We start from the raw sequence: 16,349 nt of genomic DNA on the forward strand, positions 1-16,349 counted from the left end.
TATTCTCGTGGTCAATTGGTTTAAAAAATAAATAAATACCGTGATGTCTGTTTCTTGATGAAATTCCATCAAACAAATTGTATATGAATTCCAATGTACTTTTTAGCTTGTAAATGTAGGTCAGCGCTTGGGCTAACGTTCAGACCAGAAGCGCTTAGGAGATCATGCATCTGCGTAAAGCCACTCGAATGCAATTGCTCACAAAGTTGCACGCTTCTTTTTTTCTTATCCACCACTGATGCTTTGATTGCAAATTATTATTACTGTGTGGACTAACATGCTGACATTGTTGGGGGCTATCAAACACGATGGTGCAGGTACAGAAGAGAGAGGGAATGAGGGGCCAAGCCTTCCTTCCTTGCTTCCTTGCTTGCTTGCTTCCATCAGTAGCCAGAGAATTGTTGTGCTTCGCCAGGTCCCTCTGCTCTCCACTCTGTCCTCTCCAATAAGAGCCTTGCTTTAATGCTGGAAACTTCTCTCAGAGCTGTCAATCACCCAGCTTTAATAAAAACAAAGTATAACATTGCGCTCCCTCCCACTCGCTCTCCGCTCCCCTGGAGAATCAGAAGGCAAGGTTTTGTCTATGGAAGCCGTGAAAATCTCCCCTGCTTTTATTAACAAGGCCCTGGTTTGACCAAAACTCTGGAAAGATCTGGCCACTCTCCACCATCTTCCATCTGGAATGCATTAACACCAGCCACCTGGACCCAAACCAAACCTGGGGGGTGTTACAGAAAAGAACTCCAGATCCAGCTTGTATACACACAAGCTAGACGATGGACTTGGAATTTCCGGGTCAACCCGGTGATCATCTGATGAGTTGCGTGAATGTGGGGTTCAGCAATCCGCGGATGAACAGCGCAGCAGCTAAGGTCCCTGAAATTGGACTTTCATGTTCTCATGGCAGGTGTGCCAGATAAAGATGTTTCTAACTTTGCAAGTATTTTTTTCAATGTGCACGAGCAAATACGGACACACAAACACACACATGCAGACGTGTTGAATGCCAGCTGGTTTGATTCCAAAAGCACTCCCAGCCTTCTTAAATCACCAAGGTAAAGTATCGGCAGCGGAGGCGGAACTAAATGAAAAGAAAATAAACACGGCTGAGCAACGTTTCCAATCCAGAAGCCAGTACGGATAGATGGGGCTCCTCCTGGCTGGGTGGAAAACACACCATCAATCACAAAGCATCATTTGGAGGAATTTCAGCAAAAAGAAACACGGCCCAAAATTGCCCAGGTGATTTATAGCGCCAAACGTACGACTGTGAGAATTTTTGTCCACTTCTGTGCCTGCCTGCCCGCTCGTGTGTGAAACGGAGAAAGAGAAAAACTTTGTTTAGTCATGGAGAGCATTTCTGTTGACACTTTCCACACGTCGTGACAACTGCATGGCCTTTGTGGATTTAAAAGCGCACGTGCTGAGAACTTGCAATTCAACAATTCTGTGAACTGTATCATTAGTTTTCATCTAATTGGTCAGTACTTCTTATTTTGTCTGCCACCATTTCATTAGAAGCACTGGAAATTGCTGCTGGATTTGCAAATGACAGAGGTGGCCAACATCTAATTCTAGCTTATTTGATCTGAGCACGTGTGCCTGAAGTCGGACTGTATGATCTCAAACATCTACTCTTGATTTTTTTTTTTTCCTAAATGAAACACCCGCCCAGACATGAGACGAGAAAACAATCTTAATTGCAAAGAAAGTGAATAAGCAAGCAAGCAAAAAAGTCATGAAGTTCCTTCCCAGCTTAATTGTGGTCACAAAAGCATTTCATCATCTCACGTTTGAAAATACACAACTGAATTGCTTCTTAACGTTTTTATAAGACGAGTAGGATCGCCTGCGGTGGTTGGAAAAATAATAAATAGGACACTCGGCACTTTCTAGGTCACTTTCGAGCACACTGACGCTCATCTCGTATCTCACAGTGTACCGGAATGGAAGCGAGCGTAGGTGTGGACATTTTTTCGTGATGAGCGGCAGCAGACGAGTTCCTCGGGGGAGCTTCTTTACTGGCATCGCCGTGTGAGTGTGCGATTACCTGGCTGGCCTCTTGCCTTTAACAATTGAGCCGATGTGCAGTGACTCAGCTCAATTGGATCACAAAATGGGATTTGAAAAAGCTGAAAACCACTTTGGAGTTTCTGACCAAATGGAATACGGCTTGAGCGGTGCGGAAAGACTTTTCTGCATAATCTTCATCGCCCCCAGCACAAGCATGAAATCCAAAGTCAAAATGGCCTCATCATTTCCAGACACTCTGCGGGGTGATTTGCATTTGAGTCGCCCACCAAAATAGTCAACAGGAATCCGAAGCGTAAGGCAGTCAGGCAGGCGGGCAGGGCAGGGTGAAATCCAAGCCCATCAGCAATTGTCCTCTGGCAAGTTTGTGAGCTGCCGGTGCTCACGTCCATCACACGGCACGCTGTTTACTTTGAAAAGCTCACTTTGCTCTCTGGAAAGATGGAGCATAATATACGTATGTGAGGAAGCCCATCTAGTCGAGGAAATGCAGGATACGCCCTGCCACACATTTGTAGCCACTTCCACAAGCAGCTTTTGTGGTTATGCTGGAGGTCAGGCTGTGCCTGCCTGCCTTGCGGGCGTAAAAACAAGGCAAGGTCAGAGTTGTCATGGCTCCGTTTTTGTTCCTTATTGACCCCACCGACGACGGTGCAAGCTCTTCCCACTTGGCTGGATCATCCGTACGGTCGGGGTCACCAACAAGCAAAAGATCACAGGCCTGTTCTAAAAATAACACACCGGCGATGGGACAAAGTGAAATCCATCTCACAAAGAATTTGGTGAGAAACTTGACTTGCCTAGCATGTGAAATTGGAATTTGCCTCGCTTTTCTGTTTGCATGGGTTGTGATGTCATTCAATGTGTCTAGAAGACAAAGAAGAGAAAGTATGCTTTTTGTTCTTTTGATATTTTCTCGTCAGAGGCATCAGAGCACTTTTCAATCCTACTAAAATCAGTGGGTATTGTATTTCACCGTATATGTGCTTTATGACCAGAGGATATATGTCCACTATGTGTGCATTGGCCCAACATCAGATTTTGGATTGACGACAGGGTTTTCTTTTTTTTTTTTTTCTTTTATTTGAATGGTGCACTGCACATCCAAAATAAAAATGGGATTTAAGGGAAGAATTTGAGCTTTGACAACTTTTGTCTGCCTATTTCAAAAGACTCAAATGACAAGATACACAAGACAGAGAAGAGACATAAATATGATCACATTAAAAGGCACCTTAAAAAGTATTAGTAGTATAGGGCGGCCACACACTGCACTGTGAAATCTGTGCCTGTCATATTTATTTGATAGGTCTTATGTTTGGAAGAAGATGTTGGGTAAGAGAAAAAGAGTAGCTTGTGGTGACATCCAAATGAAATGACCCAGACAGGCAGTTGCAGGCAGGCAGTTTTGGAATGGAGCTTCTGCCACTTGTCCTTGTACGCACCATAAAACAATCCCTTTCTGCATGCATGGACAATGAAGCTCCTTGTGAAATAGCAGCAGTGATGATGAGGCAGAATGAGAGGAGCCTGCCAACAGAAATAAAAAGAGGCGAAAACGTAGCTCCGAAGAACAAATAAGGTCTCCCTTCCACTGTGAGCCATCAATCATGCGTGGGCCTCTCTCTACCAAGAAGAAATTAGAGAAAGAAAAAAAAAAAGGCCTACCATAAATTAGAGCCGAAATATATTTTCCTCAAATTAGCGTTAGCCGGTGTGAAATTGAAAAGAACGGCTCAAATGAAGTTTCAAAGTCCATCAATGACACTATTCTCTTCCAAATGTTTATGTGCCTCACATGATGTCAATTAGAAGTGCAGTTCCGTCTGTATTTGATTTCTTTTTCCTCTGGGGTGGCTGAGGGACTTCCTTTTGGCTGAGCCTCAACACTCTCGACGTACTGTAGCGAAGGTCCACTTCAGCTATGACGTAAAGCGGCGCTGATCATATTGCCAGTTAATCACGTCCCGTTTTTCTTACAGTACGGATATATACTCTATTAAGAAAGTGAAAATAAATTTCAGCAAATTGCTCAGACCATCTCACAGTCAGTCACCAAGCGGAATTGATTCATTCGTTGTGTTATTTCAGGATGATGCTGGCAAAGGACAGGGAGGGAGGATTGGTGAAGTAAATTCAACAGTTCTGTGTGTCTCAAATTACGCCTATTTTTTTTTTTCTTTCTATCTAAGTGAGTTATAGCAAAACCATTTTGGTATCAGTGCTGTCTGTATGAAATGCAGTCCAAGATCCACAATCCAAAGAGCATCCAATCATCCTTGTATTGAGGGATGTGTGTAAAGCCAAGCTGACCTGGCAAAAAAAAAAATGCATCTGTCAACCCTTGCCCAATCTGGTCAAGCTGCCTTTTTTGGCCTGAATCCGAAATTGCTACGCTGGCGAGTCATTACGGGGAAAAAAAGTGAGCAATGCATGACACACTTTTTGATCAACACAGAAAATGCACGATGCAGCACTTTAACATGGCCAGAGGTCAGCAAAGGTTTGGTGGAAAGTGCTCCAGGCGCACTCTTTTTCCATTGCGGCTCAACCACGTGCAACACAATGCCTGAATGGGAAATATCAAACGGATGACAAGCTGAAGTTCAAAATATATCAGGCCGCTTTTACTCCATGTTATTTTTTCACCCACCAGTTGAATAATCCAAAAACACGCAAGAATGACTACCGTATTTTCCTGACTATAAGGCGCACCTAAAAACATCAAATTTTCTCAAAAGTCGACAGTGCGCCTTATAGTCCGGTGCGCCTTATATATGGACCAAATTCCTAAACTGGCCCGAAGCATTGTGTCATGAAATCAATCATAAGTGGCCCGCTGAAGACTATGAATCATGACTCAAAAAGACTATGGATCATTATTTTATGATTATAAAGTCATTTGTTGCGTCTGAAGTTGAAATAAAAAAGATAAAATGGAGAATGATTTGGATTAAAAATCTGACATGACGCATTAATGGTGCGCCTTATAGTCCGGTGCGCCTTATATAAGGACAAAGTTTTCAAATGGGCCATTCATTGAAGGTGCGCCTTATAGTCCCGTGCCTGCCTTCAGGTGCTCCAGTCATCACAACAACAATGTTTTTGTTTTTATGTATCAGCAATTAGCAGCCTGCAGTCATTGTGGAGTTTAAGAGCAAGGGCTAATAGCTTCACCTTCCCGAAGCAAATGATCCGTTCCTCCCTTTGAGGTTGGCTTCAAACCTTGGAATATGAAAGACGTTGGGGCACATTTAGGGCTGGAAACCGCCGCAAGTGCTAAAAATACCACTGCCAGTCTGCTAGCCACGGGCCTCCGTCACACATTCATTACCGCACGACCTGAGGTTGAGAGGAGAGGACCGAGTAGGGGATGTGGTCAGGAAAAAAAAATCCTACAGCGTGTGTGTGTGTGTGTCTGTGTGTGTGCGCATGTGTGTGTGTGTGCGCGCATGCTTAGACAGTGACAGTAAGAAAGTTTGGAGATGTGGTAAAAAGAAGAGAAATGGAAAGTGAAGCTCTGAGGTGTGTGTGCGTGCAGAATGGAGAATGGTTGTGGTCAGCTCCATTAACATTCTCTATTTCCTCTGGTTTCCTGTCATGGCAAAATGACGCCACTCATTGCCGTCCGTCTACTGGCTTCTTTCTTATTGAAATCAGGTCCTTTATGAGGAATGGGGCTAATGAAATCAATTTTCGATGATCCCCCCCCCCCCCCCCCCCACCACTCTGGCCTCTCCCATCTCTCCGCTTCCATCCAGCGTCCTTCTTATGATTTATTCCCTTGCTTCTCTCCATCCGTCCGTCCGTCCGTCTGCTGTACTCAGTTCCAGCTGCAGAGTCCCCGTTGGCCCATCAATCGTTGTCTTCAAGCCGTACCTGGCCTTCCATCAACAGGCAGACACGCGTCTCCGTGTGCACGTACGCAAGACACCAGTGGGGCAACCTGATCTTCAGTCAACCTTGGAGCAAAGTGCTTCCAGGTCGGGGTCCCAATGTGAAATCAAGACTAACAAGGTGATCTGTGGTGGCTGCGCAAAGTCAGGGCCCGGCCAGCCAGCTTCTTCCCTGGGCTGCCTGGCCTTCAGTCTGCAGCAGCACAGACAACATTGGTTTGGAGAGCAAACGCAAGCTGGAGACTTGGGCAAGCGACTAACAAAGATTGCCTCGGACCAATTACACACACGGAAACGATTTCATTCAAATGTGAATCAAGGATTGTCAATATTTATTTCAGAGTGTGTCGTTTAAGGTAAGAGAAGAGTATTTAGAGGGCCAGGCACTAATTACTTCCTCTTCATATTGTATAAGCAATGTGGAATAATTACGCATGTCTCGATCTGTTATTGTTGGCCGTTCCGCGGTCAAACTCGAGACGTACGCGGGCTTAAGATTTAATTCAGTCTGGGATTCAGTCATTCCCAGACTATAAACCGAATATCAACCGCGGCAGCTAAAATGAGAGGGAAATCTACATAAGGCGCACTAGACTATAAGCCGCAGGTGGTTTAAATCAAAAGGCCTCAATTCGATGACTATTCTATTAGGCGCAAAAAAAGGATTTGAAGCACGAGACGTATCCGCCCCCACACACACACAACTGAGGTTGTGCTCGTCCATCTCTCAAAAGGTTGAGAATTTCAAATCCGATTAACAGACATCCTTCTCCAAGCTCCAATGACAACAAAAGTCGTCCATGATGAAATGACAGTTCCAAAGCAAATAGAGGAAGGAGGAAATGTTTACAGGTGCTACAACAAGGTTGGCAAGAGGAAAGGTTGGAATGATCATTCTGCCCTGTCTTTGCTTCCAAAAGATGTGTCCATCCATCCATCCATCCATACTACTTGTCCTCACCGGGTCCCTATAAAGTGAAAATAAATGTCTGGTAAATTTGATACGCCACAGAGTAGAATTAAGAAAATTGCTCAGTGTGTCAAATGAGGCTTGAAAATGGTGAGAAGAACGGCTTCAGCCTTCAATGCTGCCTGTCCACTGAAAAGATGGCGACAGATGGACTTTCCAGTACCGGCATCACCTCCTCGCTCAAATAGCAACTCTCTCTGTAAATGGGGACATCTTTGGGAGTGGAAGCATAGCTAGCTATGCTATTGTGTTCAAAATAAGTGTCATAATAACAACAAAATACTTATTATTGTAGTGTCTATTGCAAAATGGTTGTATTTTATTCTTTTTTTTATTTACAATTCATAAATGTATTTATTTAATGTAGAGTTTATTTCACCAACTTCATTCAGCTTGTATATTCCCAAATCACTTTTGCGGTGTTTTTGAACATTTCAAATCGAAATTTGAAAACACAGACTTCATTTATGACATGACACGTTTGCTGAGATTTTCATCTATTTGAGTTCAAATAAAAAAAACAATTCGGAATCCTCAAGACAAAAATAAAAATGTTTTTTTAGTCAGACATCTGGTATGTCACTGCGAGTGCATATCTCACTCATTTTATGGAATCTAGCATTCCATTCAGTCCGTACTTCAAGCTGAGGTTCCCATTGTGAATGTTGTTTTCCATCTCTCTATTCTCGAGCCGCAGGCTTTCTTGACCAAAAAAATTCGGATTAATGTGCACAAAGACAATTCACTTATTCTAAGCAGACATGACCTGCCTGCCTGCCCGTGCAAGAAATAAAGCAAGCACAATCAAAAGTAACGCAAAATAGCAACTCTTTGTGGGTCTCTATATGAAGATTATTTATTTATTTATTTATTTATTTATTTATTTATTTATTTATTTATTTATTTATTTATTTATTTATTTATTTATTTATTTATTTATTTATTTATTTATTTATTTATTTATTTATTAAAATTTAAATTTAAATTGACATTATTTGCATCTTTCATTGCATTTTCCACCATACATTTTCCTAAATGGCCTTCTACAAATAATTGTCATGACGAATGTCTGAACGTGGGCTCAATGGTCGCCCCCAAACATTTTTGGAGCAGGCCGAATGATGGAAAGCAGATCTCGCTGCGAGACTAACGGATCCTTTAGTGCCCCTTTAGATGCTTCTAATTGGCCTACGCAAATATTATCAGAGAGCTTTGCCTCTTTGCCTGGGGGCGGGCGGTCAAGGGGTTATTTTAAGGCTACCAGTCTTTGAGTTTATTTAATCGTATCTGCTCCAATGCAATAAAGCTGTAAAGAAACACCTTTCAAATGATTGCTGCTATGTCAACATGTAAATGGAGCTTAATGATCCAAAGCACGGACAATAATAGAGCATGTGGAATTGATTGCAGTCGTTGGCCCTATCATGACAAATGGTTTGTTTTTCCAATGTTGGAGATGAAGGAAATATGTTCACATCTGCACAAGCATATATTATATACATACGCACGCACGCCCGGGCTCAGACTGAAATTTCCTGTTAAGTAGTGGCGGGAGATGAATACGAAAGATTTGTCACTGGCCAAGTGGCTCATTTCAACTGGCAGTTTACAAAAGGAAGCTTAAATAACAATAAATAATACGTACATACGCGCTCGATCCTTCCAAGAAGACGTCAAATAAAACATTAGTTTGAAATGGAAATCTGCTATAGGGTCATCGTGAAAAATGTACCAATCGCTTTTCATCCTTAATGAAATGACTATATTTGATTTGATAAACAAAAAGTGGATGAAAGTCTCCAACCTGTGTATTTTCTTTGTGTTGTGTTTTGTTTTTTTTAACAATTCCATTTATTGACAGTATATGTTTGGTACAGTATTATTTACAGTGTTGTTTCTAATCATTATTTTAGCTACTCATTGTGCTGATGTATCTAATGAAGTGTCTATTGAGTATATATTCCATGAATTAAAATGATACGGTTATGGTGAAATGATCCATAAATATTTGAAAGGTGAAGAACAGTTTTTTAAATGTATTTTTCGATGTTTTCTGTTTGCTTTAAAAAACAAAGAAAGAATTAAGTCCTGTCGACAATTGTGTTTTTCTTGGAGACTTAAAGAGAAATCATTTGTTCACCAAAGCCACATTTTTCATGCAATAATACAAAAGAGAATTTCTTTGAAGAGAACGCTCAAGACAAGATCGCCCCCTATTGAGCTAAATAAAAATAGCATGAACCAGGGAGGCAATGTGCATTGCTACCTATGACAGGCTAGGGGTCAGTCATTTCATTTCTTGACAGATGACAGCTGTTTCTTGGCTACTGCTTCATGCTTATCAATTTGAAACCAATATTGTGAAATCATTCGAAATCATCAAACAAACCATTCCAGTGACGTGTGGTGAGGTTCGTACACTGACTCCTTAAATTGTACAAACCCCGAAAATATAACTTATTCAATTGCCTACTGGCTATTTCCTACTTCATCATCTTTCTATGCACACATACAGTTTGCGCTCTTACCTTTCTTCGGAGATGAAGTCCTTGGCCAGCGTTACTTGGGTGTAAGAGTTGAGGCCCATTTCCTTTCATTTGGCCCCCCTCCATGAAACTCTGATGCTGCCATCACAGCAGCTCCATCATATGTTGGAGCTTCTTCTCCAAGCCTTCCATATCTTATATTATCTCTCGTCACTGGCAAAAAGGAAGGCCTCCTTCACAAAAGAACACAGGTGTGCTTTGCAGGTGACATTTGGTTGGGTGGTCGCTCGCTCTACCTCGACACCAACAAATGGGGCAGCGTTGATCACCCCTTGGCTCACGTACGCCCCCTTCTGTGCGGCAGAGTACTTACCATCTGCCTCAACCTTTTAAGTCCCATCAGCAAGGCAGGGGTCACTAAGTCCTCGATAGTATTTTAGATGTCTCCCTCCGCCAACAGACCTTATTGAAATCATCAGGATGGTTATCATGATTCTGCCGATGATTTGATCATTCGGCGCGTTGAAAAAGGGAGACACGGAAGACATCGTCGAGGCCCGGAGTTGGTGACCTCTGCGTTCGACAGTGATGCAGTCCCACTCCTTCCACAGCAAAAAAATCTTGACCCCTGTCCCATAGTCATAAAATAAAATAAGTCGGAAGGAAGACACGAGTCCGGCTCCATCTCAGTACCGTGTATCATGCTGCTTTTTTCGGAACGACAACCCGGGTGAAGCACACGTGACACAGGCATGCTACAGGTGAGGGCTGCCACAGGGTGGCGCTGCAGGTCAACACAATCACCCTGCAACAACCAACTACGGGTGCAAACACTCGTAGTGACCAAAGCATTAGGGACACTTGCACAGTCCAATCATAGCAAATAGAAATGTTTCCATGGCCAATGCCAAATTGGATGTATTTCACTCACTCACTCACTCACACACACTCCCTTGCTGCTCTTATCTTTGAGCATTTGAACGTCAACATGATGTGCTGTAAAATGAGCGTGCATGTGTGTTTTACGGTTCCATCTCCTGTGCGGCGTAAACGGTGCGCCGTATCGACTTTCGAGTCATTTGTCCACGTTTGCTCAGCCTTTGTCAATAACATTTCTATGGCAATATCTTGGTGCTTCAATACGTACCGTGCGTGCACGGTCTGTGTTAAAGCTCCCATTAAAAAAGGATGTGGTTTGTATCGTAGCTGCAAAGGTGGTAGGCCTCTTTGGGCCACAAGAAGTCCAGCTTCCAAAGGATGATGGCACACGCGTGGAGAATGCTGCTTGTTGCATGGTCGTGTTGTGTTGACTTCCTGACACTTGTTACTATGCACAGGCACGCTGCACATCAGGCAAAGTGGCAGGGCGGCGAGGCAGGGGATGCTCACGGCACTTTGCTGATGTTGGTCCTTGGTTAGAGCCCTCTTCACACAGCTGCACAACAATTGAGCTTCATTACATTTCAACTAGATGAGGCCATCTGGTCCAGATGCTTTTCACTCAATAGTGGCTCAAAATTCCATTTCAATCAAGTTAGAAACAATAGCGAGACGTACTGGTTAGCACGTCTTAAGCGGTGACTTGCATTTGCTTCACTCCGAGCCTTTCTGTTCAGCTATCATCACCTCACTTGGTACTTGAAACTGAAACAATATCGGAAACTGACACATCAATCTGAAACTGAAAAAAAAATAAAACCTCCATGTTCAAAGGACGAATGGAAGTGAAAAGCGATTGATTCAAAGGAATGGCCAAAGTGAAGGCAAATTCTTTTCAACCCGAAAAAAGGTTTCCTACAATTCTTCTTCTTTTGCAACATGTTTTCAGTTTCAACCTTTGACCCCACCCCAGTCCTTACGACAACAACTCTCAAATCCACTATTAGCCCAAACTCAGTTGAACCTTCAATCCAGTGGATCTGACGCAAGCCACTCAACAAATCATTTCCAGTCCATTTGCGCTTGAATACATGTGCGCTTGATCTCATTTGAAAACGTAAGTCAACAAGCAAAGATGTTGAGTCAACACCAAATAATACAATATTTCCTCTCCTCCCTTTATTTCCAGGTCATTGACTTTCTGTTGAACAAACAAAGCCAAACATGCTCTGCATCACAGACGACGACATAGTGTGTGATTAAGACGAATAAAAAAAAAAAAAAAAAATCCAATAGTGTTAAATGTGATTTACGGCTCCGGGCTTGTTTACTAATAAGCTTCACCCGTTCTCGCAGGAAGCCATTATGCTAATAGTCTGTGCAAATTGCAGGTAGCAACGTGCATGTGTGTGCATATGTGTGTAGACGACGTAAATGATGATTATTAGTCATGTCAAGAGGAAAAAACAGGTGCATGTGCATTCCTGTTTTCAGCACTGTGTTGGAGTGACTATCATTTGATATTTACTGTCTCATTTCTAGAAGGTAAACCCTATCTTGCTGCTATTTATTGCCTTGTTATTTGGTCACTTTGGAATCCAAAAATGCTTTGACTTGTGGGCCTGCTCGCTCACCACGTCTGATGAGTTGAGATGTGATTTGTGTGCAAGTCTCACGATTGATTGTTTGAATTTTTCCCTTCTTGTTTTTATATTGTGTCGCGTGCTTGTATGTCTATCGTGTTATGTGTCTCGGCACCGTGGGATAGAGAAAAACGTCATTTCGCTCTCTTTGTGTGTTGTGACATGTGGAGAGATTGACAATAAAGCTGACTTTGACTTGACTTTGAGCTGTCGTTTGAATAGAATCAAAGCGTAATATGACCAAATACGGTCGAATACTTCAATTCGAACACAAAATTGCAATTATTCCCATAGACCTGACATCAAATCATTGTTGACTCCCAAAGGACAGATTTGGTTTCAGTGAAAAAGTTGCAAATGTCTTCCTGTAAGGCCACAACGGTATTGTGACAAATCAGCGCTTAGTTGGCGCGCGGCTAACCATTTGCGCCAGGAGATTACATAGCCGCTCGCTCGCTCGGCCGCTAATGGCGAATCATAATCCATCATGGAAGCTGTCAGGTGCCAAATGGAAGTACATCATGCAAGAACTTGTGGATTTCTTGGAGCCCAACTTAAGAGAGAGAGTGTCAGTGTTTGTGCAAGGTCGCAGGTAGAAAAACATTCTTTTGTCTCATGAATATTATTTGTCAAATGAGATCAATCCAGGGTGATGCATGACTTTGGGCTCTCACCCTTGTCAGCCCGAGCTGCACGTCTTATATGAAGTCACATCAGCAAGCAACATATTACAGTGGCTGCAATTGAGGCTTCCTTTTTGCTTTCTTCCTTCCTTCCTTCTCCCCAAAGCACATATTGGTGGTAGTCGTTGTTGTTTCTTGCTCTTGCTGGAGGATGTCCAGATGCTATAAATCCATTTGGCAAATTTCACTTTGAAGCAATCTAGCCTTCTATTCAATAGCAATGATCATGTTTGCAGGGGCAGCACAGTCGAGCAAAAATGAAGAAAGGCTCGGAACGGCTTGGCGTCCTCTTTTTCATGTTATGACCAGGATGAAAAAATGAAGGCCATGCATCGTCACACTTTTCTCCTTGTATCAAAAAAGGGATACGTATACATGGTCTTATTGAATTTGGCCGTGGTTGAATTCAATTATGGACGGACTGAAGACAATGAAAGACAGAGCGCAGCAATTCCGTGGCTGTAATATTACTTGAATTTGTCACCCTGCAATGAAATGCCACTTACGCCACTGTCCTCACAAGTCGGACTCCGCGGTGGCGCATTGCAACACTTCAAATCCCGAACTCTAGTTTCAAAGCCTAGTTTGAAATTGCTTCCAGAGTCAAACCAGGTCCACTTCTGCGTCGTAGGCCGGATGAAATCGTGATTTTTTTTTTCTCTCTCTCCAATCAATAGACCGAGACGCAAAAACGGGACCAAAAAGCTTTGAGGCACAAGTTGAGCAAAGAAAACGAGTTTGCCAAAGTTCGGCAAAGTGAATTTCCTTCATCCGTCGCGTCTGAGCTTCAGCCTTGCTCGTTCTTGGCTCACTTTGTCCACGTGTCCTTTGACTAACTGGCAAGCAACCAGTTTGGACATGAAAGCTACACGAAGGGACGTCCTGAAATAATGGCCTTCTTTCGATCGTATGGAATGAGTGCTGGAAGAAAGTTGGTGACAGGTGCCATTGACAGCATAGCGAGTTGAATGAGAGCAGTTGCACATGACAGGAAGATTCAGCTCATGGAACATCCATAAGACGCTCGGTGTCCATGCTTGAAAAGGTTGGAGCTGCCACCAGTCACTTGAAAGCTTTTCAAAAGCACACCCACGACATCACTCTGTGGCTTTGACCATTTGACAGGCCAGCCACTTGGGTTGCCTTCTGCACAACAAGAAGAAAACATGTCCAGTTTGGACAATGACGCTTGCAGTGCGCTCAAGTCTTTTGTTGTGTGCCAGCATCTGGAAAAGGATTCCATCTCAATTCACTTGGATTTTTTTTTTTCCATTGCAGTCTAATAAGATGATTTTGATCGGGAAAAAGTTCCGATTCCGATTGTCTTTGGCTGGCTCATTTGCTCTGAACTTCAATGAGTGGTAGCTCAACACATATGTGGTTTGTGACACAGCAGAGGCCACGTGGAGGTCAGCGATTCCCTCATTGGCCCTGGGTGAAATTGAATTGGAGGGAGGGAGGAAAACAAATTGAAGCCTCAATCCAAGACCTGATTTATGCCCTTTCGGCGTGTTCACATGCATCACTCACTCGTCTTGGGTGCCAGAAAGGCTCCTCCTACTTGCCTTGGCCCCACCTTCCTTCCTTCCTTCTTTCCTTCCTTCCTTCCCACCTTCCTTCCTTTGTGTATAAAAGGTTGCGTGGTCTCCGTCACGCATTCACAAGCTGAGCGTCTGGGTCAGCACATATGGCTGCAGGTAAGTAGCTGCACAACAATCTTGATGTCAGCTCTTTTTTGTCTGTATTGCTCTTTTCATTTCTTGAAGTCGAGTTGACATGACACATTAGTCATATAGAAGCATGAGCATCATGCTCCAATGGAATCGAATTCAGATTCACTCGAGGTATTCCAATTGATTGCATTTTTTGGAACCATAGAAACAAATATTTCATCCATTTGTGATTGGTGCTCAAGTTCTGAATGGATCCTTTCTGTATTTTGTTGTACATCACATCTTATTAGTTAGTGAGTGTTTAAAAAATGTCGATGGAGAGAAGAGGAGGAAGGTGAAGAGATTGGAGGACTTCCACGCAGACAGAGCAAGCCCACCTTAACAACCATTTGAATGTGACAGGAATAATATTAGCATTGAAAGAACGACTATTTACGTCATCACCATTGTGACACACACGCTTTGAATTTCATTTCCATGTATGCAATGTTTGAGAAAGAGGCAATGATTACCTTGATCTATTTTGCCCTCACTTCTCGCCTGCAGGCATGAAGGTCATCTTCTGTGTGGTGGTGCTGCTGGCTGCCGTGTCCAAGGTCTCCCTGAGTCTTCCCTCACGATCCCTTGTAAGTCACTCAGCATGAGTATTAAGACCTCCGGGCAGGTGTGTTGCTTTTCCTTTGTGGTGCTGGCTGGCTGTCACATTATGCCTACAAAGGAAAAAGAGAGATTTCTTCCAAAAGGTCCATTTCTGGTCTTCTGGCTTGGGATCTTTTGGACTAGGTCAGTCAAATGAAGAATACGCCAGAGAATTTGGACACATTTCAGAGAGAAAGTTGCTCCACAAAAAAAGTTGCAATGGAATGGAAAGGCACACACACACACACACAAAGCAGGTGTAGTGGAGTCTGCGCCTCTCTTCCCATCTCCAGATAACAGCCGACAGATCTGACGGCCAGGCGGCGGCGGCGGCGTGGTCCAACGGCACACGCCAGCGCCGCTCTGCTGCAGCGCTTCCCCCCGTGGACCAGCAAGCCAACTACAACATGCAAAGCCCACACGAAGAGACGGAGGCTTCCAACACGCTCAGCCAGCTCCTGCTCAGACTCCTCTCCAGGAAAGGTGCGCTTACAATCCATGCCACAAGAGGGCGGCAAAGCACTACTTTCTCGGATTAGACAGGGCTTTGGCCTGCCACCATCGCGGCTTCAAAAAGCCCAATCACTTTGTCTTCCTGCTAGCACTCCTTTCCATTTGTACATCATCTAAACACAGACACATTTCACACTGCCACTTTTGTTTCAAGGCGTACGTACCTTGAGATTTTTCCGTCTGTCTTTGTAACAAAGGCACCAGCATCAGTAGTGACTTCGTGAAAGCCGTGTCAAGTTGAGCCACGCTCTGTCGCTTGTCTTCTAGGCATGCTCCACCAAAGCAGATCCTCCATGGCCAGCAGAGCCAGCGGCCTCGCGGCTGAGCACAGGATAAAAGACCGAGATTACGAGGGCTGGATGGATTTTGGGAGGCGCAGTGCGGAGGCCTTGGAAGATTCCTAAAGGCACGTCTCACTCTCTCTCTCACTCTCCTTCCATCTGTGGCCAAATGTGACACGGGCATACACTTACAAGCAAAATGATTCACGCTATTGCATAAAATGAAGATTTGATGACGATAGTGGCAAGAGATGCTCCCAAGTTGGCTTACATTTGCTAATGGACATAATTCGCAATATTCCGTGTTTCGTTGTTGTGTTTTGCTTTAGAAAAGTAATCCTTGACCTGATTTGGGATGTGATGATTATTTGGATCTAATGTTGAGCATTCGAAGCATCAGAATGAATTGATAACATTGTTTTGAGAAATAAGAAATAGAAGAATGAAAACAATAGCATCTATGAGTGTATAGTCTATCGAAAGACTCCTATTTCCCAAATGACTGTCAGCCTTTGAAATGATTTTGGCCTAACTGTATATTGATTGGTGTAAAAGCCATTGAATCAATAAATACTGCTGCAAATCTTGAAGCACTTTTTTCAACACGACATAAAGCCCCATAGCTGCAGATCTTATGTCTCTTAATATCTGATCA

General features: G+C 43.3%; 1 protein-coding gene and 1 long non-coding RNA gene across 2 annotated transcripts; one reads left to right on the forward strand and one right to left on the reverse strand.

Annotated features, from left to right (window-relative positions):
* Nucleotides 1-10,088: 10,088 nt before the first annotated feature.
* On the reverse strand, nucleotides 10,089-15,752 carry LOC133161238 (uncharacterized). The gene is made up of 3 exons (XR_009716029.1): nucleotides 15,578-15,752; nucleotides 10,941-14,971; nucleotides 10,089-10,818 (listed from the first exon to the last, which is right to left on the reverse strand). It is a non-coding gene; the product is annotated as an uncharacterized LOC133161238 (long non-coding RNA).
* Nucleotides 14,232-16,329, forward strand: LOC133161235 (cholecystokinin-like). The gene is made up of 4 exons (XM_061289584.1): nucleotides 14,232-14,285; nucleotides 14,808-14,887; nucleotides 15,194-15,383; nucleotides 15,681-16,329. Exons 1-4 carry the CDS (start codon nucleotides 14,276-14,278, stop codon nucleotides 15,815-15,817), a joined length of 417 nt encoding a protein of 138 aa, XP_061145568.1. The 5' UTR covers nucleotides 14,232-14,275; the 3' UTR covers nucleotides 15,818-16,329.
* The last annotated feature ends 20 nt before the right edge of the window (nucleotides 16,330-16,349 follow it).

The sequence above is a fragment of the Syngnathus typhle genome, linkage group LG10, assembly GCF_033458585.1.
Source record: "Syngnathus typhle isolate RoL2023-S1 ecotype Sweden linkage group LG10, RoL_Styp_1.0, whole genome shotgun sequence".
Taxonomy (NCBI): Eukaryota; Metazoa; Chordata; class Actinopteri; order Syngnathiformes; family Syngnathidae; genus Syngnathus; species Syngnathus typhle.

Bases quoted from the DNA above. Each gene is read 5' to 3' on its own strand.
- LOC133161235 (XM_061289584.1), top strand. The intron at 14,888-15,193 runs GTAAGTCACTCA...TCCCATCTCCAG, and splicing joins GTCTTCCCTCACGATCCCTT to ATAACAGCCGACAGATCTGA. The intron at 15,384-15,680 runs GTGCGCTTACAA...CTTGTCTTCTAG, and splicing joins CAGACTCCTCTCCAGGAAAG to GCATGCTCCACCAAAGCAGA.